The sequence below is a fragment of the Eschrichtius robustus genome, chromosome 13 (assembly GCF_028021215.1).
Source record: "Eschrichtius robustus isolate mEscRob2 chromosome 13, mEscRob2.pri, whole genome shotgun sequence".
In the NCBI taxonomy this organism is placed as follows: Eukaryota; Metazoa; Chordata; class Mammalia; order Artiodactyla; family Eschrichtiidae; genus Eschrichtius; species Eschrichtius robustus.
In genome coordinates this window covers 64,335,964-64,361,547 of record NC_090836.1, presented here as the reverse complement: position 1 = coordinate 64,361,547, position 25,584 = coordinate 64,335,964, and the positions used below count along the sequence as shown (strand labels likewise).

The 25,584-nt window shown below is 36.1% G+C and overlaps 1 protein-coding gene and 1 pseudogene across 6 annotated transcripts in view; one reads left to right on the top strand and one right to left on the bottom strand.

The window, feature by feature from the left end:
- The window catches only part of ZDHHC17 (zinc finger DHHC-type palmitoyltransferase 17), a 128,860-nt gene that overhangs the window by 93,879 nt on the left and 9,397 nt on the right, over positions 1-25,584 (bottom strand). For all 6 annotated transcript variants that reach the window (XR_011075976.1, XM_068560754.1, XM_068560756.1 and 3 more), the window contains exon 2: positions 4,929-5,032. Coding sequence is in view for 5 of the 6 variants with exons in the window: in XM_068560754.1 (XP_068416855.1) it covers positions 4,929-5,032 (104 nt within the window). In the remaining variant the exon portion in view is untranslated. The remainder of the gene's footprint in view (positions 1-4,928; positions 5,033-25,584) is intronic.
- On the top strand, positions 13,368-13,725 carry LOC137775400 (small ribosomal subunit protein uS10-like; annotated as a pseudogene).

Genomic DNA, 25,584 nt, shown 5'->3' with positions numbered 1-25,584 from the left:
GTGGGGGTGGGAGCAGGGCAGGTGCAGGAGGAGTCCTGTGCGTTCCAGCCAATGAGAATAAGAGAAAGTCTACTGGGAGAATTCGAGGAAAGACATTCACGTTTAATAAAGAAGAAAGGTGCACGCAGAAAGCTTGACCTTTTCCTCCCTTTCTGTTTTTGGTCATTCTGTGGCAGCATACATATTTTTTAAAACTTTGTATTATGGAAATTTTCAAGCATAAGCAAAAATAAAAAGAACACTACAACAAACCACCAAGAATCCATCATGGAGCCTCAAAAACCATCAACTTTATCCTAAACAAAATACTGGATCCTTGGAAATATGAGACACAAAAACAAATTACATGAGCTTTGACTATATTTGTAATTTCTTAATCAAAGTGGTCTCCAAAATGGGGAGGTATACCACAGGGTGAGGTTGGGGGAAAGGTGGCATAATAAAGGAACATCAGAAGCAAATATTAAAACTGTATTCGTGTCTTAGCTAACAGAGAAAGAAATTAAGCTGCATTAATATTTAATACAGCCTTCACTGCTTCAATGCTGCCCTACAATGGCTCTGTACTACATGTGTACACCTACACACACACACACACACACACAAGGTAAATCAATCTAAGGGAAGAGCAAGAGTTCCACAATTCACAGGAGATGACAGAAGTTCCTTCAGCTCTTTGTTCTTTTTCAGAAAATTGTTTACATGGGCCCAGTTAAGTGAACTAGGCATATTACCTTAAAGGGCAGAATCTACCTCACACTTTGAATGAGACAAGTGATGATAAAAATCTTTTTAACTATACTGAGAATCGCTGGTTACTTTTCTAACATTTAAAAGTGAGTATGCATTTTCCTTTTAACAAAAAAGACAAGTGTTTCAAATCTGTTGGCTTTTTTGGGGAGCGGGGCACAGGCAGCGATGGCAAAGAACTGTGACTGGTATGCTATCCACCATATACAGTTGACCCTTGGACAACATGGGGGTTACAGGCGCCAACCCTCCCGCAGTCAAAAATCCACATATAACTTTACGGCTGGCCCTCCATATCTGCAGTTCCGCATCTGTGGATTAGACCAACTGCAGACTGTTTAATACTGTAGTATGTATTTGTTGAAAAAAATTCGCATTTAAGTGTATCCAAGCTGTTCAAACTTGTGTTGTTCAGTGGTCCACTGTATTCTTAAGAAAGGTAAAGATAGTCAGTCTGTTCCCCTTCAAGGCAAAGAGGATATTTCAGACACAGTGAGAAACTTAACTACTTTCATTTCAGAAAAACACCTACTATAAAGAAAATATTTTTTAAAAATTGTTATGTTTGGAAATGTTTCTATCATTATATAATACAGTTTCTGAAAGGTCTTATACAACAACTGTAAAAACTTTCTTATGTGAGCACACTAAAAAATTTTGAAACAATTTTCTAACATGTGTGAACCCATTTGCTGTAACTACAAAAATGTCAAAACCTGATTAGTTTGCAAGAACTATCATCAGAAAATGTACATTTACAAGGTAAAGTTTAGTAAAATCTTTACTTAGTGAATAGTACTGAAAAGTAATTACTGTAACTTAATAAATGCAGCATATGTTGTAATTCTTCCATTTAGGGAATCATGTATCTTTGTAAGATTTATCTTTTTTTCAGCCAAAAAATCATGAAAACAAAGTATCTAAATAAAATAAATTTAGGATCAGATTTCCATATCACTGTAACATACAATATTAAACTATCTAAAATAATAATGAGGAAGCATATTTAATTATACTACTGTCACTGTAAATAAGGTTAATGAATGAAAGACGTTAAAGTAAGACCTAAAGAAATACATACCCCAATTTCCCCCAAAATGATCTGCAAATTTAATGAAATTCTAATTAAAATCCCAAATGAATATCTCATGGGAAATGAAAAATGAATTTCCCAAGTAGAACCCTAAAATTCATTTGTAAGAGTAAAAGACCAAGAATAGCTGAGACAATTTTGAAGACTAAGAAATAATTAAAACAATGTGGTACTATACAAGATTAAACAAATGGAAGAAAAAAAGAGTATTTAGAAATGGACCGCGGAGTGACATCAGCATCACGGTGGAAGAAGACATTCATCGTTTTGTCCCCCCTCCAACAATAATAATTCAGCCTCTATCCACGGACCTCTGTGGGCACTGTGGGATCCAGCACCATCGGCCAAGAGAACTGGGAGAGTCTCACCCACCCATGCATTGGGTACCAGGCATACAGACCTATTCCTAGCTGTGGACCCTGAAGCGGCCCACAAACTGGCTCCAGCCCCTCTCAGCCACCATCTGGGAGCCCCAGTCAACACTGTCTTTCACAGTCACCACAGATGACAGAGCCTTTGTGGAAGTGCAGGTTTCCAGAGAAGTTCCAGCACATTGTTACAGGAAAAAAATATGAGTTTGGATACACTGAAGAGGAGTACTGAATCATGAGCTGCATGACTAGGGGTGGGAAGGGGCTGGGAGAGTGGCAGATGGGACTCTTGGAGGACATTAAAGGGACACAGATCTCACTAACTTTTCTGCAGACACCATCAAAATACATAAAGAACTTTTACAAACTAATTACAGAAAGACAAAAGAACTCAAAATAGGTATATTTAAAATGGTTAATTCACACAGGAAGAAACCCAAATGGCCAATAAACATAGAAAATATATTCAATATCATTCGTAATCAGAGAAAGGCCAATCAAAAGAGAGAAAAACCATTTCACAGCTATCAAACTGACAATGACTAGTAAGTGTGACAAAACTAGAACTGAGCAAAAATGCAGTGGAAAAAGAACTCATTTCCTGCAGATGGGGGTATAAATTGGCACAGCCACTTTGGAAAACCATTTGGCAAGAACTGGTAAAGCTGAAAAAGAACACACTGAACAAGCCAGAAGTTCCACTTGAGTTGTCTACCCTAGAAGAACTTTTGTTTATGTGCACAGGGGAACAGGTAGTAAGACATTCACTGATGCGATGCTTTGAAATAATGAAACAGTAGAAACGATTTAAAGTATACCTCGATAAGGAATGATAGAATACTACAAAGCAGTTAAACAGGACAGATTAGGCCCTTATTTACCAACACTGATAAATCACAAAAGCCATATCATTTTTTTGTTTGTTTTTAAAAAGCAAACTGCAAAAGGATATGTAGAGTAGAATACAACTTATGTCAATTTTAAGCATACATTATAATAGCATATTTTGTTTACAGATGTTTGTAGACATGTACAGGAATGTTCATGAGAATGATTCACGCAATTTCAGGAGAGGTTTCCTCGAGGAGATAGGAAAAGAGCATACTGAGCAACCTGCAGCAATCACAGCAAAATGTTAGCATCCGCTTAATCTGACAGTTATATTCTTCTCTATACTTATCTGTAGGATTGAAATGTTTTAAAATTTAAATAAATGTTTTAAAAGGTAGAAATTATAGACAGCACACATAGATACTTTTCAAGAAAAAGCGTAGTTAGAAGGGTATTTGAGGAATAAAGAAAGGTGGTTGTTTTTTTTCTTAACATGAAAGATGCTGCAGTGTATTTGCTGATGGAAATCATGCATTAGGGTGAGACAGATTAATGACAAAGGAGAGGAAGAATATAGTAATAGGAGCAAACTCTCAAAAGGAAAAATGAATGTAGAGCAGTATAATTTGTTTGCTAAATACAGCTGGTACAACGTGCTTTGATTTTTGACTACATACAACATTCGGGAAAGTAAGGTGACAGTGGACTAAGGACTTCCAAAAATTTGCCTCTCCACAAAAGTAATGAAAAAACTGGCAGTATCAACTTTTTCAGAACTCTGGAAAAGTTAACAAAAGGCTTTCAGCAATCCAAGGGATCTTTAGTCAATAAAAACAGCTGTATTTCAGGAAGAACAGAGGACTTTGTGGTATTTTAAAATACCACAGTCCCATCCTCTGCTCCCCAGCAGCCTTGAAAAATAAGTTGTATTCCTGGCACTGATAGCAGAGTAGGAATGGAGTTCCTTCAAAGCCTCATTCTCAAAGAGGAGTCATTATTTCACCTATATGGTGGTTCCCTGGAAGAGTCTACTTGAAAGGCTTATCTATTAGACCTCACCCAAACTCATTAAAACCTCCTTTCTGGGATGTTTGTCAAATGTTTTAACGTAACAGTTGTTTGAGAGGATGGAAAGCAGTTGTGACAAACAACAGACAAATCAAAAAGCTTAAGCAAAAGCTGAGGAATGAGATATCCACAGGGGCTTGAAAAGCTCAGACATATTCTTGGGGAGCTAGAAGGCCATGCACATGTTCAACAAAGACCGGAGAAGGCCCTAAGCTCTCACTTCTGATTGACCTTGAGGTTCTTTGCAAGCAGAAAGTGAAGGCTAAGGCAGAGCTGTAAGCTGCCTGGCTGAGTGCTGAGTGCCCCAACTTGCACTTGCATGAAGAGTTCCTTGACAAAGATCAAGACTTACTGGTTCTAGGGATTTAAGAAGTCTCTGACCACTAACTAACCAAGTAGAGACTTCAGTGGCCACACATGACAAAGATACAGACTTTATAGTATTAGTTCAGAAATGTCACAAACAACAACAAACGCTGGAGAACCTGATACCCAGAACTGCCATGTTACATTATTTGAACAGTCCAGTTTTCAACAAGACATGCAGAAGAGCAAAAAAGTATAACCCATGGGGAGCAGGGGGGAGCAATTAATAGAAACTGTCCCTGAAGAATCCCAGACATTGGACTTACTAGGCAAAGACTTTAAATCAGCTATCTGATTTAAATCTGTACAAAGAACTAAAGCAAAGTATGAAAACAATGTCTCACCAAGTACAGAATTATCAAATAGAGAATATCAAAAAGAGAAAGAAATGTATATTTCACTTAAAATACAGATGTCAAAGAAGAAAACAACTGCAACAAAAAACTTACTGTGTAGCCTTAACTATGTCCCACGTGCTGTAATCATCAATATGAGTTTTCCGTCCGAGGGGTTCACCATATCCATGGCTATAATGGCTTTGAGGTTTGATTTCCTGTTGAAGAAAAAAAATTACACAGAGATAAGAATTCAGAAATGAAGTATGAAAATATTTCAGTATTTTACTATTGCTTTTGTGCTGTTTGAAGAATGTTTGTTATTTAAAAGATCAAGTTTAACCTTACGCTGAAGTCTGTACTCTTTGGAGAAAAAGCATGTTCAAACAGATCTACCCCTTATACACACTCTCAAAACAGAAAAGCTGCAAAACTGTAAATCAGTGACAAATCAGTAACTGAAATTCATCGTTAGCTCCATAGAACTCTACTTCATCAAATCAACTCTCATTCTCTCAGACCGATTTTTCTACTATTCCAGCATAACCCCCTAGCTCTAACACTCTACTTCAAAACTTTCATCACATGCCAAATAAAAACTAAGGTCCTAAAAAAGGAACCCAGGGATATTATTCTATTATTTTCAGATATCACCTTTTCTTATACTCCTTCATGCTGAGGGCTTGTTAAGGCATCGACTATTAGGTGAATAAAGAACAATAGGGCATTCTAATAAAATGTAAATCTGCTTGAGTAGTTCTAAAAATGTCAACACCCTTAAAGAAACTAATTTTTATATAAAAATTTAATTAAACAGCTTTATAGAATATTACATCCATTTAAAACTTATATGCTATGTGCAATTTTCTATTTAAAATACAAACTTTGCTATGCATAGTCAGCTTCCTCAATATGGCACTAAGATACAATTACTTCTTTTATATGAAAACAGAAAAATTGAGCATGTTTGGTTCTACTACCTAATCCATTCAAATTTCTATGATTCTGATATTTTTCTCTTACAGGCACACACACATAAATGAAAGGATAAGGCGTAACAAGATATTTGGAGAGAATTAAATCCTTAGAACAATTCATTCTCTCTTGGCCACTGATATTTAACAATACAAATTTATGGTATTTCATTGGAGAAAAAAGTCTATTATCTTTAGCTCACTCTAGCCATTTAATCTGTGTGGAAAATTCCAATACTGATTTGTTTGAACCATACATTTAGAAGACTATCAACAATATTGCTGAATATTTTCAACAATAGGGAATTTAAAAGTTTCACGAAAGCAAATTCTGCTTAGTATATAACCTTTCCTTATGAAAATGCCACCGCCAATATTAAAATACCACCGTAATAATCATAAATCCACATTTGCAGAAGAAAGAAAATAGACATCAGTCTTAAGCCGAGATTCACAACGTATTACACGTACTGCATATAATTTACTAAGTGATTTTTTTGAGAGATTGTTCTTGGACTCCATTAAAATAGAACTGGTTAAATATGAACACAAGCAGGTATAGTATTTTGGGTGTACGCAACACTCTGAATAATTGATGAAGCTAACCAATACATAAGACTTACCCAATTTAATTTTTTTAAACTTTTCTATTTAATTTCTCCACTGAATTCCAGTTCTCAACTTCTCTATGCTCTCTATTCAGTGGAGCAAGATAAAAGAAAGACACGTCTCAGATCAGTAGCACTTCCTTTTTTTCTAAATTTTTTCTGATATTATTCTCCCCTACCATAAGGAAAATAACCTTTTAAACTTTCGATTCTGACTTTTTCTATAGGACCATAAGACACCTGAAGGAAAATAAAAACCTGGCCATAGTTTACAAGCAGAATGGGGTAAAATGTCCAACAGAACATGTATTGAAAGTCTGCTATAAACAAAGCCCTCTACAATGTACTGGGACCCCAAGCCAGGACAGCATAAGGCTAGTGCAAAGTTTAAGAGAGTGCCAAAAAACTCCATAATCAAGTTTTTAAAAATCTTAATGAATTATCTTTTAAAAATCAAAACAAAACAAAACATAAACATAAGCATTTTAAATATAGACAGCACCAGTATTGCTCATTTTTCCTTTTGTGTCAGGCTCCACTGTGGCTTGAAGCAGTACTGCAAACCAATATGCAAATACCAAATATGGTCTCTTGCCCTCAAGGCCGTTACAATCCAAAATGGAAGGACAAAGTAGATAAGAAACATAAGTCAAAGATTAGAAGCAAGAGCTAAGTTAAAACTTAAATAAAGACAACATAAGGGCCAAAAAGTAAAAATATAACTTTAAAAACTATTTCAATATGAAAATCTGCTAGGGCAAACTGCTATTGTTTTTTACTAAGGACAAACAGGTTGCTTTTACAGGCAAATAACAAACATTCATTAAATAAAAAATAAATCTCTTTTTAAAGCTTACTACTGTAATGCTTTCATGTGATTTTAGTTTCATTTTTATCCCCAGAGACCTGTTATTATATATAATGATTAAATTGTATTCTCAGTTTATCTACCGTCCATTTTGCCCCACTGACAGTGCCAAATGTGATCTTCCAATGTACTAGAAATCAGACTATTTTTCCAGTAACATTTAAAAATTAAATGCATTTGTTTTATCACAATTATATGGTTTTTATTTGTTTACGTCTACTTTTTAGTAAAGGAAATATGATTTTTTTAAAAGATGGTTTTACATAGAGTAATTTTCAAGAGGTAGAGTTATTCCCACTAAAAAGGTAGAGGAAATGGTGTTTAAGCAAATCTCCAACCTGTTGTACTATTTTTTAAAAAATTAATAACACAGAACTTAAATTCTTTTTCTCACTTTTAATCACATTGGAAACTGATTCACCTCTAGAACTAGCACCCTGCCAATCTGACAAATGACAACACTCTCTATCAAGATAACCACCACTATCACTAGGCCTGGGAATAACAGTTGTGATTTTTAAACTTTAAAAACATAAAATAAAAAATACTGTGTTAATGTAAATAAATATATCCTATAAATGTATAGATGATATTAATTTTTTAATTATAAATTTGCTATTATATATAAGATAAATTTTCAACATACAAATATTTAATGACACTAAAATTCTATAATTTTTCCTTGATTTTAATGGTAACCAAGATGCAATTTAATTGATATCTCTGCCAAGGAAAGTAATACTAATTAAAGAATACATATGTAGGTCATTGTAACTTTTAAGAATGCAGTAATTCCATTAGAAGCAGCATGGTATAATAGAAAAAGTCCTTGACTGAGAGGCTACTGAATTGAAAGTCTGCCACCCTCTTACCTAGGCTACAACCCAGCAAGGCAATTAACTATGGTAGGATTCAGGTCCCTTATTTGTAAAAAAGAGGAGGATGAATAAGATCAGCTTAGAGTTCCACCCAGGTGCCTCAAGGACCAACATCAGGGTATCAAAGAGCTTGATGGTTTCAGCTCCACTCAATCCACTCCCTTCTTAAACAAAGCACTTTGTTATTTAGCCTATTTTTTGATACTGGGGCTTTACATAATATTTCTTTAATAAAAAAAAAAAAAGATTCAGCTCCTTTTTAAAAGTTTAAAAACCACTAGATTAGAAGTCCTCCAAGATTCCTTCTAAGGCTACCATACAATGATTTTATATATTGGAATAAAGAAATTACAGCCACTAGAAAGATCCTTAAGGTACGTAAATTGACAGCCAAAGGTTTTTATAGCCCTAGGAGTTGCTGAAGAGAACTAGAAGGAGAGAAAGCACCTCCAAAACCTGCTGCTCAAGTAGCAGACAGGAACGAGAAGAGCTGGGACAAGCTCAGCTGCCATACACTGCTGCTAAGAGAAATCAATACGATAAAACTCAAACTTATACAGCAGATACAGGCAAACTCTGGATGGCATATCAAGATGATAGACTCCATAAGATGTGTTTATTCACATGCCTGGAGGGAATTATATAACCAATAAACTAGTTAGCAAGTGTCTGTGTGCTATCTAGTTAACTTTTAAAAAATACTAGACCTATTAATCTTTAGTTTACATTCATTTAAAACAAAGAGGGAGGCAGCACTGATCAAAGAATCCTCTACAGCAGGGGTCCCCAAGCCCCAGGCTGCGGACTGCTACAGAACCGGGCCACACAGGAGGTGGTGAGCGGTGGGCGAGGGAGCGAAGCTTCATCTGCCGCCCCCATCGCTCGCATTACCGCCTGAATCATCCCACCCCACCCCAGGCCATGGAAAAACTGTCTTCCACGAAACCGGTCCCCGGTGCCAAAAAGGTTGGGGACCCCTGCTCTATGGCACAGTACTTTATTACCAACCAAATATAGAAGTTTAATAAGTGCTCTATAAGAAAAGGTGCTCCAAGAATCGGTTCTATGGTAGAGTATATCTGAAAGAACAAACATGCAAGAGTAAGTTCAGGAATATTCCGAAAGAAGGGTAAGGGCAGGGACTTGCCCTGCCATTAATTACAATACATCAGACGGCAAACTAAAGAAAAAACAGGAGTACTGCAGTGATAAATAGGGCAGTGGAATAGAGCTTGAAGAATGAGAATTAGAATCAGGAGGGAAAGACATATTATTCAGTAAATGGTATAAATGGACAACTGGCTAGTCATTTGGGATAAAAAAAAAATTCAACAGGCTCCAACATAGAAGGGTGATGTGCTTGGTAGAAAGACGCTAACAAATACAGCCAAGGATATAGTTTCTTTAAAGGCATATGATGCTGAAACTTGTCTGAAAAAGTAGGGCCACATAAAGCAGAATTCAGAGCAGCATGCTCCCAGGTGGAAGCTTCCCAGGTCAGCAACACATCCCATGAGAACATACAGGTAGATGCCTATACCATTCTCCTGGTGAGAGAAGCATGCACCCTCCTGTTCTGGGGAGTCTTTGTGCCACTCTGGACTCTCCTGACTGTTCTGGAGACTCTGACCGTATGTCTGGTGCTCACCAGGTCTAAGTAACTTGTTCAAAACAGCTCTAGGACTTTCCTGAATGTTTAATGAAAGACCAGTTAAAGGGCAGATCAATTTCCCAGGCTTCCTAGAGAAGTGACTACCCGGCAGGACCAGGCCTCAGTCAAGGACTCTTCCTATAAGATTCCCATCTCACTTCTTATATTAGATAACTTCCAGTCAGGTCAAAGATGTAAATATAAGAATATCAAGTAATAATCGTCTTAATGTTTAAAAAAAAAAAGCTCTGAGAAAAGCATGAGTAACAACACATTGAAAGATGGGCACAGAATATGAAGATAATTCAAAGAGGGCAAAATACAATGGCAAATATAGGCATGAAAAGATGCCGTAATTCTCAATATAAATGCATTTCCAAACAGAGAGAGAGAGAGAGAGCACAAAATCAATTCAATAAAATTCTAGGGCACATACATGTTACCTACAAGACACATTACCTGCCTGCCTTTGGTGCATTAACCCATAAATATACACAGATGAATTAGCAAACCAGTAGGGCTTAACCATATGCTTGTAACTTGCACTGTGCAAATGTCTGCTGTCAGGTATCATTCTAACAGGCTGGACTGTGAATCAAGAAGCTAACTGTAGTTAATTATATTAATTTTGAGCTTATCAAATTTAATTCCATTAAATGTATATGATGAAACTAGAACAATATAAAGCGTTGTTGACAAGAAGAAAGAAAAAAAGTCTCTATACGTAATTGATTCATTTTTAAGTCCTAGCCAAAACTGAGGAGCCAAATGTGAGACCTTCTTAAAACCTAGGTAGTAATGAACTAAATTCTAGGAATACCATAAGGATTTTTAAAAAGGAATATATAATGAGAGGACAGCATAAGCATTAAACGTATAACCAAATGAACAATGAAAGATAAGGAAAAGCAGTAGCCACTACAAAATTATAAAATAACTTTCTTTTAAAATGTATTTAATTAACAGTGCCAGCAAATGGCACTACACTCAAGACAATTTCTTACTAATCTATTGGATGTACCCTCTTTAAGGGAAGATTGGACAAAAATGATTTGGTAATATAATGGAAAGATTTCAAATCAATTTTTTCAGTAAGTAAGAAGTCTCTGCTATATTATATGCTCTGCTGTGGTCCCCAATCCCTGGCTAACAGTATGTGATTTTTGCTTTTAAAAAAGAGAGACCAACTTGAGGCATAGGTAGGTTCTCTTTATGCTGTAGGACCACCACTGTCTCAATCCAAACTATCAAATTCACTTTGCTTGCTTCCAACAAATTTTAGACTAGGAAAATGTTCATCACCTTCTAGCTTCACTAAAAACTGGTTTTCACTTCATTTCCTTCTAGTATTAATCTATATGTATATACATACTTGCAACAATATACATAATTCTGGCACACATTTTTTTCCTTCCACAAACATTTGATGAACAAATGCCTATATGTGTATTTTTCTCCCTCTCCTTAAAAAAAAAAAAGAAAGAAAGAAAGAAAAGAAAAAAAAACTTTATTTTTAGGATTATTTTTATTTAGGATAGTTTAAGATTTACAAAACCAGTACACAGTTCCCATATTCCACACACCCAGTTTCCACTATTATTAACATCTAACATTAGTATGGTACATTTGTTGTTATTCAATCAATATTAATACATTATTAACTGAGATCTATACTTTATTCAGATTGCCTTAGTTTTTAGGTAATGTCCTTTTTCTGTTCCAGGATTCCATCCAGGGTATCGCATTACATTTAAGTGGTCATGGCTCCCTAGGCTCTTCGTGGCTATGACAATTCCTCAAACTTTACTTATTTTTGATGACTTTGACAGCTTTGAGAACTAGTCAGGTATTTTGTAGAATGACCCTCAACTGGGATTTGTCAGGGTTTTTTTTCACTATTAGACTAGAGTATGTGTTTTTAGGAAGAAGTGTTATTTTTTAATTTAACCTAATTTTGCAAATTTCCTTCAATACTGCTATATAATCTTTATTTGCCCAAATATTTATACATCTTTAGTCTGGAATCACAGTATTCATATATTTTATATTCTTCCCTTTTACATTTCCTCTTAGAATGGTTATTATTAAAACGACAAGATATGACAGATGTTGGAGAGGATGTGAAAAAAAGGGAACCCTTGTACACTGTTGGTGGGACTGTAAATTGGAATAGTCACTATGGAAAATAGTATGGGGATTCCTCAAAAAATTAAGAATAGGACTACCATATGACCTAGCTATTTCACTTCTGGGTATTTATCCAAAGAACACAAAAACACTAATTCAAAAAGATATCTGCACTCTTATGTTCACTGCAGCATTATTTACAATAGCTGAGACATGGAAACAACCTAGGTGTCCATCGATGGATAAAGGGATGAAGAAGATGTGGTATATCCATACACAATGGAATACTACTCAGCCATAAAAAAGAATGAAATCCTGACATCTGCGACAACACGGACAGACCTTGAGGGTATTATGCTAAGTAAAATAAGTCAGAAGGAGAAAGACAAATACTGTATGATTTCACTCACGTGTGGAATCTAGAAAAATAAAACAAAATAAAACAAAAACAAACTCATAGATACAGAGAACAGATTAATGTTTACCAGAAGAGAAGGGGATTGGGGGGAGGTGAGCAAGGGGTGAAAGGGATCAACTGTATGGTGATAGATTATAACTAGACTCCTGGTTTGTAGTGTATACAGATTTTGAATTACAATGCTGTACACCTTAAACTTACATAATAATTTTAAAACACAAACCAAGAAAAAGGATAACTTTAAAAAAAAAAGAATAAATGGATGGATTTTTCCTCACTACAACAAAATACTTCCTTTAACTCATTTAACATTTCTTCTTTTTAACCCATTATTGACCAGGGGATTTTTGTAGAAACTAACGCCTGTGGCCTTAATACATTTCTGGTCAAAAATGTATTGACTGGAGTAAATTCCTAGAGAGAGATTCTTAAAGGGTATGAATATTTTTATGGTTCTTGATACAATATCTAAATTGTTTTTGCAAAGGGATTATATTTATAATCCCATCATCAATATCTGATTAACCATTTCTCCATAAACTCACTGACTCTAGGTGTTATTTTTAAATTATCCCTTAATTTAAATAGAGTAGATAATACTTGAACTCTCAACCTTAAATATATTTTCCTATCCTATATCATCTTTTGAGAATTGCTTGTTCCTATCCTTTGGCCATTTTATTCTATTTCGGTCCTGAAATTTGTTTGTTTAATGTATTTGAATCTGATTTTTATGTATAGAGAAGATTAGATACTAACCTTTTCATACTGATCTAAACACTTCTGTTCCATTTTTAGAGCTGTTATCTATGCTTTTGATATGTTTCAAGGATTATACTTTTATAATCATGCACATTTTTTCCCTTAGGCATTTTTGGTCCTGACTTTTATATTTAAATACTACCATAGCACTTGGAGGAAGACAGGGTTACCGCTGCAGCGGAGCCTCGGGCCACCCACTCCTGCTCCTAACTTACCGCTGTTCTCTCTCGCCAAGGAACAAGTCAGTCAGGAAGCCGCACCGCAGCCATGGCTTTTAAAGATAATGGAAAGACTCCCATGGAGCCCCAGGTGGTGATTCACTGCATTAGAATCACCCTCACCAGCCACAACGTGAAGTCTTTGGAGAAGGTATGTGCTGACCTGATCAGAGGCGTGAAGGAAAAGAATCTCAAAGTGAAAAGGACCAGTTCAGATGCCTACCAAGACTCTGAGAATAACTACAAGGAAAACTCCTTGTGGTGAAGGTTCTAAGACTTGGGATCTTTTCCAGATGAGGATCCACAAGGGACTCATTGACCTGCACAGTCTTGAGATTGTCAAGCAGATCACTTCCATCAGTATTGAGCCAGGAGTCGAGGCTGAAGTCACCAGTGCAGATGCTTAAATCAACATTTTTAATAAATTGATAATCAGTTGTTAAAAAAAAAATACTTCCATAATCATTAGTGCTACCCATCAAATATTTCCAGGTCTTTTCCCAAGCACATGGTAGTTTTGTATGTCCTTGGCCCCTGGAAAATTAAGTAAGCCCAAGTGATTGACTTTTTTCTTTTAACCAAGAGAATATGAATAAAAGAGACATGTTGCTGTCAGAGAATAGGTTTTAAGAGCCAGTATGCAATTCCTCACTCTCACTTCTCGTCGGCCATGGAAACTGGCAATGTTCCAGAGAGCAGATAATCAGTCTGGGTCCCAGAGCAGCCATAATGCATGTGTAGCAAACTACTGACACGTATGCCACTAAGATTTTAGGGTTGCTACTGCAGCAAAACCTAGCTTATCCTGACTACTATAACTCTGAGAGTTAGTCTAGTAAGTAGCATGCAGATGGGGACCTATATAAATCATTTTCATTGCATTTTGGAGCTGGTTATAAGTAGTATATGGGAGTACTACTAATGTACAGATTTACCTTGTATCTAGCCACATTGTTAAAATTATAATCTCTAATTTTTTATGATCTCTTTGAATAGTCTAAGAATACAATCAAATCTGAAAATAAGTGTCGTCTTTCATTTCATGGCATACGGCATTGGCAGAAACATCAAATGCAATTTTAGAAAAAAATGACAGTACATCCTTATTTCCTTATTTTTTTTTCCATTTTAAACAGGCAATGCCCTTACTGTTTCTGCATTATATATAAAGTTGTTAAGTCGTCCTTATTCAAATCCATTCCAGAGAATGAATAACATTGCATTTAGATACAAATGTCTACTTGACCACCTTTTTCTGTCCTTTTCTGTTTTGCCTCTACAATATCCTCTTAAAAGGTCTGTCTACACTGCTGTTCCAATCACTCCCCTGCTTAAAATCCTTAAAATCATGCATATAGAGTAAATGAAGAACATTTCAGCAGTCATACAAAAACCCATGGTCTGGCCCCACCTTACTTTTTCCAGCTTTAATATTCATCATTTCCTTCCAAGCATCATACATGTTTATTTATACCAGCCATTCCAAGAAGTCATGTACTTTAAAAACCTCAGTATCATTTTGCTCATGTTAGCTATTCTACTCAGAAGGCACACCCCATCTCAGGTTTGGCAGACTTTTACAAATCCTTCAATTCACACTTCAAAAGTCACCATAGCCTTCCCTGTTTCCTTCAGGCAGAGTCAACTGTCCTGTTATCTGTGTTCTCACTACTACGCAAACAAATTATTATAGTACTGTGTGATGGTATATGTGTTAGTTTCCCATTGATCCTCTAATAGATTTCTACAAGCTTAGCACCTTAAAAGGACACATATTTATTATATTATAGTTCTGAAGATCGGAAGATCAAAATCAAACATCAATATCACAAAGGGTCAGCAGAGCCATGTTCCCTAAAGAGGCTCTAGGGGAGAAGCCATTCTTTGCCTCTTCTAACTCTGGTGGCTTCTGGCATACCTTGGCTTGTGGTGACATCAGTCCAATATTTGAGGCCAGCATCTTCAAATCTCCCTGGTCTGCTTCATAAGGGCTATTCCTTCTGTATGTGTGTTCAAATCTCTGTCTGCCTCCCTCTTATAAGGATATGTGTAATTGCAATTAGGGTCCACCTGGATATCCAGAATGACCTCCCCCATCACAAGACCCTTAATTTAATCATCCCTGTAAAGATTCTTTTTCCCTTATAAGGTAACACTTATAGGACAAGTTCCAGGGTTTAAAATTTGATATCTTTGGGAAGCCATTATTCTGCTTACCAGAGATGGGAATAAAGGTGGAAAAGTGAGAAGTAAAGAGGCAAAGTTAATATTACATAGGCTAGGTGCTGTTTGTAGTTTTCTCTCAGCTATCAAATATCCTCAGTCATTGGCAGTATCAACTGTTGCCTCTCTCATGTGGGGCATTTTGAGAATTCTGAAATACTCTCTCCTTGACCAAACTGCAGTCAGACTCCTCTGAGCATTCTTCTCAACTAGGCCTTGACCTTGGCTCCCATCCTTACTGGGACTGCATAGTCCAGCTTTAGCAAGAATCCTGCTAAGTCAGTTTAGAGAATTTCCTGTCCTTGCTATCTGATCACCCTGGCTTGCCCTCAGCAAGAATCCTGTTAAGTTGGTTTAGCAAGAATCTCCCTATCCTTGATGTCTCCTCTTAGTATTTTCCCTCCACTGACCACCCACCCCCCCTCATTCTGCCTGTTGGCTATAAATCTCCAATTGTCCTTGCTGTATTCAGAACTGAGCCCAGTTTTATACTGAGGGCTCCTTTCCCCCTATTACAATAGTTCCTGGATGAAATCCATTTTTACCATTTTAACTACTGTCAGCTCTGGTTTTCTTTGACAGAACCTCCCTCTGTAACATTCTCTGGTGCAGAAGAGACATTCTTCAGCTTACCTCTAAAAAGTCCTCAGCTCCTATGTCACTGGTATAACTTTGGGGTTGCTTCTGCCCAGCAGGCAATTCTCTTTGGTAAGTTTCTTTCAAGATGGCTATAGCCTGTCTAGCCTCTAAAGTGTTTGTTTGGCCCAAAGGAAACACCTTTAATTCAACATCACTGGACACACAGAGGAAGCTCTCTCTCCTGGCTCTTCCACTGTATGGTTATTTTATATATTGCTTACCTTTACACTTCCCCAGTAAAGCAGCAGCTGCCCCCAGTGTCTGGGCCATCAGTAATTCCAGGGGACCCAAATCACCCTTTTCCAAGAATTCTCTAACACTCCACTCAGACAGCATCCTAGGGAGGCCTAACTATTTTCCACAACCCAGCAGACATTCAGCCAGAGAAATATTTTTCCTGCTGAAAAGTTCCCCAATCTTTCAGAGGAATTGTTTGCAACCCACATGGAAGACAATATAAACACTACAGCACTCCCTCTTGGGTTGATAACTCTTCCAAGAACCCTTTGCTCCCACTAAAGTGTCTCTTTATCTTGTATAGACTAGAGGTAACAGAGTTCCAGTACAAATCACAGCCACTTTCCAGCAGGTTCAGCACCTCTGTTTATACTGCAGGGCTCCTTTGTCAACTACTGTCCTCAGTTTTGAGCTCCAAGAAAACTGCTTAGATGACAAGAAAAAATCCCACTTTACATCCTATTATACAAAACTGTATCTTAAAATACTTAGTATTTCTCACATAACATTATGTTTTTTGGGATTTACCTGTGCTGAAACATGTAGTTCTGGTTTATTTAATGAAATTATTAGACAGTATTCCATTACATGAATAAACCACATACATTCCCCTACTAAGAGACTTTTTTGCTACTATAAATCATACTGCAATGAACAATCTTATACAGGTCTCATCTGTAAAAGTTTCTCTAGGGTAAGCACCTAGTATTGGAACTTCTGGATTAAGAGATTTTGAGTATCTTCTACTTTATTGTCATTAAAATACTTTCCAAAGTGGCAGTACCAACTTATACTCTCACTAGCAATGTATGTGTTTTTCACTATACTTAGATTTACCAGACTTAATTTTGGAGGAATCTGATGGGTACTAAATTATATCTTGTTTTGACCTGCATTTCCCGGAAGCAAATAGAAAAAAAGTTAATTTAGGTAGATCAACTATATCAATGCTGCTGAAAAGTCAACAAGGATGAGGACCACAAGTTAACCACTGGATACAGCAATATAGATTTCGTGTTGCTTTGCCAAGGTAGAAGCACATGCCAGACTAGAACTGATTAAAGAAAAGATGGAATGAAAGAAACTGGGAACAGCAAGTACAGGCAAATCTCTTGAGGAGTTTTGATACAAGGAAGAGCAAAGAAATAGGGCAGTAGGCAGAAAAGAAGTGGAATCAAAGGAAAACATGGTGTGGGTTTTGAGATTTTCTTTTTAGGATGGGAGAAATGACTACTAGTAGAAATGATCTGGTAGAGTCAAAAACTGATGAGGTAGAAGTATGAGTAGAGAATTGCTGAAGAAATGCCTTCAGTGGGCGTGAGAGAATAGAAATTAAGCATAACCAAACATATACAGTATTTTTATGCTAAAAGACACAGAACACTGATGAAAGAAATCAAAGAAGATCTAAATAAATAGACAGACATACCATATTTATGGATTGGAAGACTAAAAATGGTTAAGATGTCTATTCTCCCCACATCGACAGATAAGTTTAATGCAATTCCTATCAAAAGCCCAGCGAGACTTTTTGTGTATATAGACAAGGTTATTCTAAAATACATAATGATCAAGGGATCAATCCAAGAAGAAGATATAACAATTATAAATATTTATGCACCCAACACAGGAGCACCTCAATACATAAAGCAAATGCTAACAACCATAAAAGGGGAAATTGACATTAACACAATAATAGTGGGGGACTTTAACACCCCACTTACACCAATGGACAGATCATCCAAACAGAAAATAAATAAAGAAACACAAGATTTAAATGACACAACAGACCAGATAGATTTAATTGATATTTATAGGACATTCCACCCGGAAGTGGCAGAATACACTTCCTTCTCAAGTCCACACAGAACATTCTCCAGGATAGATCACATCTTGGTGATCACATCAAGCCTCGGAAAATTTAAGAAGATTGAAATCGTATCAAGCATCTTTTCCGACCACAACGCCATGAGATTAGAAATCAATTACAGGAAAAAAAAAACTGTAAAAAACACAAATACATTGAGGCTAAACAGGGTGCTACTAAATAACCAAGAGATCACTGAAGAAATTAAAGAGGAAATCAAAAAATGCATAGAAACAAATGACAAAAAAACAAAATGACCCAAAACCTATGGGATGCAGCAGAAGCAGTTCTAAGAGGGAAGTGTATAGAAATTCAATCTCACCTCAAGAAACAAGAAAAATCTCAAATTAACAATCTAATCTTACACCTAAAGCAACTAGAGAAAGAAGAACAAAGAAAACCCAAAGTCAGTAGTAGGAAAGAAATCATAAAGATCAGAGCAGAAATAAATGAAATAGAAATGAAAAAAACAATAGCAAAGATCAATAAAAGTAAAAGTTGGTTCTTTGAGAAGATAAACAAAATTGATAAACCCTTAGCCAGACTCAACAAGAAAAAAAGGGAGAGGATGCAAATCAATAAATTAGAAATGAAAAAGGAGAGATCACAACTGACACCGCAGAAATACAAAGGATTATAAGAGACTACCACAAGCAACTATATGCCAATAAAATGGACAACCTCAAAGAAATGGGCAAATTCTTGGAAAGGTACAATTTTCCAAGAATTAGAAAATATAAACAGACCTATCTCAAGGAATGAAATTGAAACTGTGATTAAAAATCTTCCAACAAACAAAAGTCCAGGACCAGATGGCTTCACAGGCAAATTCTATCAAACATTTAGAGAAGAGCTAACACTATCCTCCTCAAGCTCTTCCAAAAAATTACAGAGGGAGGAACACTCCTGAATTCATTCTACGAGGCCACCATCACCCTGATACCAAAACCAGACAAAGATATCACAAAAAAAGAAAATTACAGACTGATATCACTGATGAACATAGACGCAAAATTCCTCAACAAAATACTAGCAAACAGAATCCAACAACACATTGAAAAGATCATACACCATGATCAAGTGGGATTTGTCCCAGGAATGGGAGGATTCTTCAATATACACAAATCAATCAATGTGATACACCATATTAGCAAATTGAAGAATAAAAACCATACGATCATCTCAATAGATGCAGAAAAAGCTTTTGACAAAATTCAACACCCATTTATGATAAAAACTCTCCAGAAAGTGAGCACAGAGGAAACCTACCTCAACATAATAAAGGCCATACATGACAAACCCACAGCAAACATCATTCTCAATGGTGAAAAAACTGAAAGCATTTCCTCTAAGATCAGGAACAAGACAAGGACGTCCACTCTCGCCACTCTTATTCAACATAGTTTGGAAGTCCTAGCCATGGCAATCAGAGAAGAAAAAGAAATAAAAGGAATACAAATTGGAAAAGAAGAAGTAAAACTGTCACTGTTTGCAGATGACATGATACTATACACAGAATATCCTAAAGATGCCACCAGAAAACTACTAGAGCTAATCAATGAATTTGGTAAAGTTACAGGATACAAAATTAATGCACAGAAATCTCCCGCGTTCCTATACACTAACAATGAAAGATCAGAAAGAGAAATTAAAGAAACAATCCCCTTTACCACTGCAACAAAAAGAGTAAAATACCTAGAATAAGCCTACCTAAGGAGGCAAAAGACCTGTACTCCGAAAACTATAAAACACTGATGAAAGAAATCAGATGACACAAAGAGATGGAGAGATATACCATGTTCTTGGATTGGAAGAATCAATATTGTGAAAATGACTATACTATCCAAAGCAATCTACAGAGTCAATGCAATCCCTATCAAATCACCAATTGCATTCTTCACAGAATTAGAACAAAAAATTTTACAATTTGTATGGAAACACAAAAGACCCTGAATAGCCAAAGCAATCTTGAGAAAGAAAAACGGAGCTGGAGCAATCAGGCTCCCTGACTTCAAACTATACTACAAAGCTACAATAATCAAGACAGTATGGTACTGGCACAAAAACAGAAATACAGATCAATAGTACAGAATAGAAAGCCCAGAGATAAACCCACATACACATGGTCACCTAATTTATGACAAAGGAGGCAAGAACATACAATGGAGAAAAGACAGCCTCTTCAATAAGTGGTGCTGGGAAAACTGGACAGCTACATGTGAAAGAATGAAATTAGAACACTCCCTAACACCATACACAAAAATAAACTCAAAATGGATTAAAGACCTAAATGTAAGAACGGATACTATAAAACTCTTAGAAGAAAACATAGGAAAAACACTCTCTGACATAAACCACAGCAAGATCTTTTTTGACCCACCTCCTAGAGTAATGAAAATAAAAACAAAAATAAACAAATGGGACCTAATGAAACTTAAAAGCTTTTGCACAGCAAAGGAAACCATAAACAAGATGAAAGGACAACCCTCAGAACAGGAGAAAATATTTGCAAACGAAGCAACGGACAAAGGATTAATCTCCAAAAATATACAAACAGCTCATGGAGCTCAATATCAAAAAAAACAACCCAATCAAAAAATGGGCGGGGCTTCCCTGGTGGCACAGTGGTTAAGAATCCGCCTGCCAATGCAGGGGACACAGGTTCAAGCCCTGGTCTGGGAAGATCCCACATGCTGCAGAGCAACCAAGCCCGTGTGCCACAACTACTGAGCCTGCGCTGTAGAGCCTGTGAGCCACAACTACTGAGCCTGTTTGCCACAACTACTGAAGCCTGCGCGCCTAGAGCCCCAGCTCCGCAACAAGAGAAGCCACGACAATGAGAAGCCCGCACACTGCAATGAAGAGTAGCCCCCACTCACCATAACTAGAGAAAGCCCGCGCACAGCAACAAAGACACAATGCAGCCAAAAATAAATAACTTAATTAAAAAAAAAAAATGGGCGGAAGACCTAAACAGACATCTCTCCAAGGAGGACAGACAAATGGCCAAGGGGCTCATAAAAGGATGCTTAACATCACTAATTATTAGAGAAATGGAAATCAAAACTACCATGAGGTATCACCTCACACCAGTCAGAAGGGCCATCATCATAAGATCTACAAACAATAAATGCTGGTGAGGGTGTGGAGAAAAGAGAACCCTCTTGTACTGTTGGTGGGAATGTAAACTGATATAGCCACTATGGAGAACAGTATGGAGGTTCCTTAAAAAACTAAAAAGAGAACTATCATGTGACCCAGCAATCCCACTCCTGGGCATATACCCTGAGAAAACCATAACTCAAAAGGACATATGTACCCCAATGTTCACTGCAGCACTATTTACAATAGCCAGGACATGAAAACAATCTAAATGTCCAACGACAGATGAATGGATAAAGAAGATGTGGTACATATATACAATGGAATATTACTCAACCATAAAAAGAAATGAAATTGGGTCATTTGTAGAGATGTGGATGGACCTAGAGTTTGTCATACAGAGTGAAGTAAGCCAGAAAGAGAAAAACAAATACCATATATTAACACATATATGTGGACTCTAGAAAAATGGTACAGATGAACCTATTTGCAGGGCAGGAATAGAGACACAGATGTAGAGAACAGACATGTGGACACAGGGAGGAAAGGGAGGGTGGGACGAATTGGGAGATTAGGACTGACATATATACACTACCATGAATAAAATAGATAGCTAGTGGGAACGTGCTATAAAGCACAGGAAGCTCAGCTCGGCGCTCTCTGATGACCTAGATGGGTGGGGTGGGGGGTGGGAGGGAGGTCCAAGAGGGAGGGGATATATGTATACATACAGCTGATTCACTTTATTGTACAGCAAAAACTAACACAACATTGTAAAGCAATTATACTCCAATAAAAAAATTTTTTAAATAAACACTAAAAATAAATAAAATTTATATGCAAAAGCAACTAAAACAGGCAAAATAATTTAAAAAAAAAAAGAATTGTAGGAAGAAGGAGTCTACTCAATTTCAAGACCTATTATATAGCTCCAACAATCAAGATTGTGTCATACTGGCTGAGAGATGGACACATAGATCAATGAAACAGAAGACAGAACCCAGAAATAAAAACATACAAACATGCTCACCTGATCTTTGACAACAATGTAAAAGCAATTCAATGGAGGAACAATAAGCTTTTCAACAAATAGTGCTGGAGTACTTGGACATTTATAGGGGGAGAAAAAATGAAGCTCAACCTAATTCTCACAATTTATACAAGAAGTAATTCAAAATTGATCCTGAACTTAAATGTTATATGTAAAACCATAAACTGTTTAAAAAAGAAAAAGGCAAAAAACTCTTGGATCTATAGCTAGGCAAAGAGATCTTAAACTTGACATAAAAAGCACAATCCATAAAAGAAAAAAATTTATAAACTGAAATTCATCAAAATTTAAATTTATGCTCTGAGAAAGACCCTGTTACGAGGATGAACAGACAAGCTACAGACTGGGAGAAAATATTTGCAACCCACAACAAAAGATTAGTGTCTAGGGTATTAAAAACAAAAATGAAAACACAAACTTCTCAAAACTCAACAGTAAAATAAACAATCAATTTTTTTTTAATTGGCAAAAGATACTATTATGGGCTGAGTTGTGTCCCCCCAAATCCATCTGTTGAAGCCCTAACTTCTAGTACCTCAGAATGTGAATGTATTTGGAGCTAGGCCCTTTACAGAGGGAATCAAGTTAAAGTGAAGTCATAAGGATGGGCCCTAATCCAGTGTGACTGGTGTCCTTAGAGGAAAAGAAAATTTGGACACACAGACACCAGAGATGCATATACACAAAGGAAAAACCATGTTGAGGACACAGCAAGAGAAATGCCATCTGTTAAGCAGAGTAAGACATCAGGAGAAACCAAACCTGCCAACACGTTGTTCTTGGATTCCTAGCCTCCAGAACTGTGAGAAAATAAATTTCCATTATCTAAGCCACTCCATATGTGGTATTTTGTTATGGCAGCCCTGGCAAACTAATACAGACACAAAGAGACATTTAACCCAGGAGGATATATAGATGGCAAATAAACACATGAAAACAAAGTCAGCATCATTAGCCATTAGGGAAATGTAAATTAATAACACAATGACTTATCATCACATACCTATTAAATGGGCTAAAGAGACGAAGAGAGATCAGATTACTCATATACCGCTGGTTGTAATGTAAAATGTACAGCCACTCCAGAAAACAGCTTGACAGTTTCTTAAAAATATTAACACACAACTATCATATGACCCAGTAATTGCACGCCTGGGCATTTATCCTAGAGAAACGAAAACTTATGTTTTACATAAGTTACCTTTACACAAATATTTAAAGCAGCTTTATTTATAATAACCAAGAATCGGAAACAACACAGATGTCCATCAATGGGTAAATAGTTAAATAAACTGTGGTACATCCAACATACTACCCAGTAATAAAAAGGAATGAACTACTGATATATGCTAAAACCTGGATGAATCTCCAAAGCATTATGCTGAATGAAAAAAGCCAGTCTCACAGGGATACACACAACATGATTCCAGTTAAATAACATTCTTAAAATTACAAAATTATACAAATGGGGAATAGATTGGTATGGGTATACAAAGGCAATATGAAAGATCTTTGTGGCGATAGAAATATTCTGTACCTTCACTGATTTAATATCAATCTCCTGGATGTGGTATTATAATTTTGCAAGGTGTTACCATTGGGAAAATCTGGGTAAAGGGTACACAGGATCTCTCTGCATTTTTTCTTACAACTACATGTGAATCTACAATTATCTCCATATAAAAGATTTTAATTCAAAGAAAGCCATCAACTTAAACATTTAAAATATGTGCAACTTATAAATACAATATGCCTCAATAAAAACAGTTATGTAGTAAAAAATATTTTTAAAAGACATAAATTTTTAAAAAACTGTCCAGACCAGTGTTGTCCCACAAAACTTTCTGCAATTACTGATATATTCTGTACTTCTGTGCTGTCTAAAACAGTAGTCACTAGCCACACATGGCTAATGAACACTTAAAATGTGACTAATATGACTGAAAAGCTCAATTTTTTATTTTATTCATTGTAATCAATTTAAATTTAAATAGCCACATGTCATTGGTGGCTACCATATTGGACAAGGCAGGTCTAGACATTACAAAGAATGGGAAAGATCATCATATGCTAAGATGAAACTGTGGCCAAAGTGTATTCAGAAAAAATGTAAATTTTATAACATTGTATGATACCATTTATGTAACAAAAACAAGGAAATAAATGTATATAAGCATGTATATGAAATATACATTTATATATGCTTTTATCTTCTATATAGCCTTCTGTACTATTTAAATTTTTTTTGACAATAATCCTGTGCTGCTTTCTTTTAAAAGCCAAAAGCCCATGCTGGAATTTAAATTTCTGATACCTTGAAAATTCATATACTATTCAACAATACAAAATAAATCCCATGTTAGGATATTTCAGAAAGTTTACATTTTTATTTGGTCTGCTAGATTCTAGTTTGTCAATTTTTTTCCCCAAGTGTGGCCTTTTTTTGAACTTAGTAACATACAATTACCCACAGGAAAAAGGAGACAAACAAGGAAAAAACAAGTTTAAATAATGGGAACTTATGAAATCAAGTTAACTAACTTCTTACATAAACAGCTGTAAGATCTGGATATTTATATCAAGTGTTCTATCAGAAAGCAAAATTTCCTTAGAAAATAATGTCTACAGTTTATTCATGATTATAGTTACAGAATTATGAATGAAGATTAATGAGTATTTATAATTACAGTGAAAGGAGATAAAATCTCCAAGGTAGAAACAGATTTAACAATCTGTTACAATTCTCTCTCATAATCTTGAACGGCAGAAAGAAAGGAAAGATTATAAAACAGATGATAGCTAACTCTATGTGTCAAGTGCCGTTCTAAACTTTATGTAGAGGGAGGATTCCTCAGAATCAAAGATGCTGTTGATTGTAAGATGCACATAGTACTGTAGTATTTACTACTGAAAAAAATCCGTGCATAAGTGGATCCACACAGTTCAAACATGCGTTGTTCAAGGATCAACTGTACATGACATTATGGTAAAGGGAAAACTATGGAGACCGCAAAAAGATCAGTGGTTGCCAGAGTTAGCAGAGAGGGAGGGATGAGTAGGTGGAGCACAAAGGATTTTTAGGGTAGTGAAACTATTCTGTATGATACTGTAATAGTGGATACATGTCATTATACATTTGTCAAAACC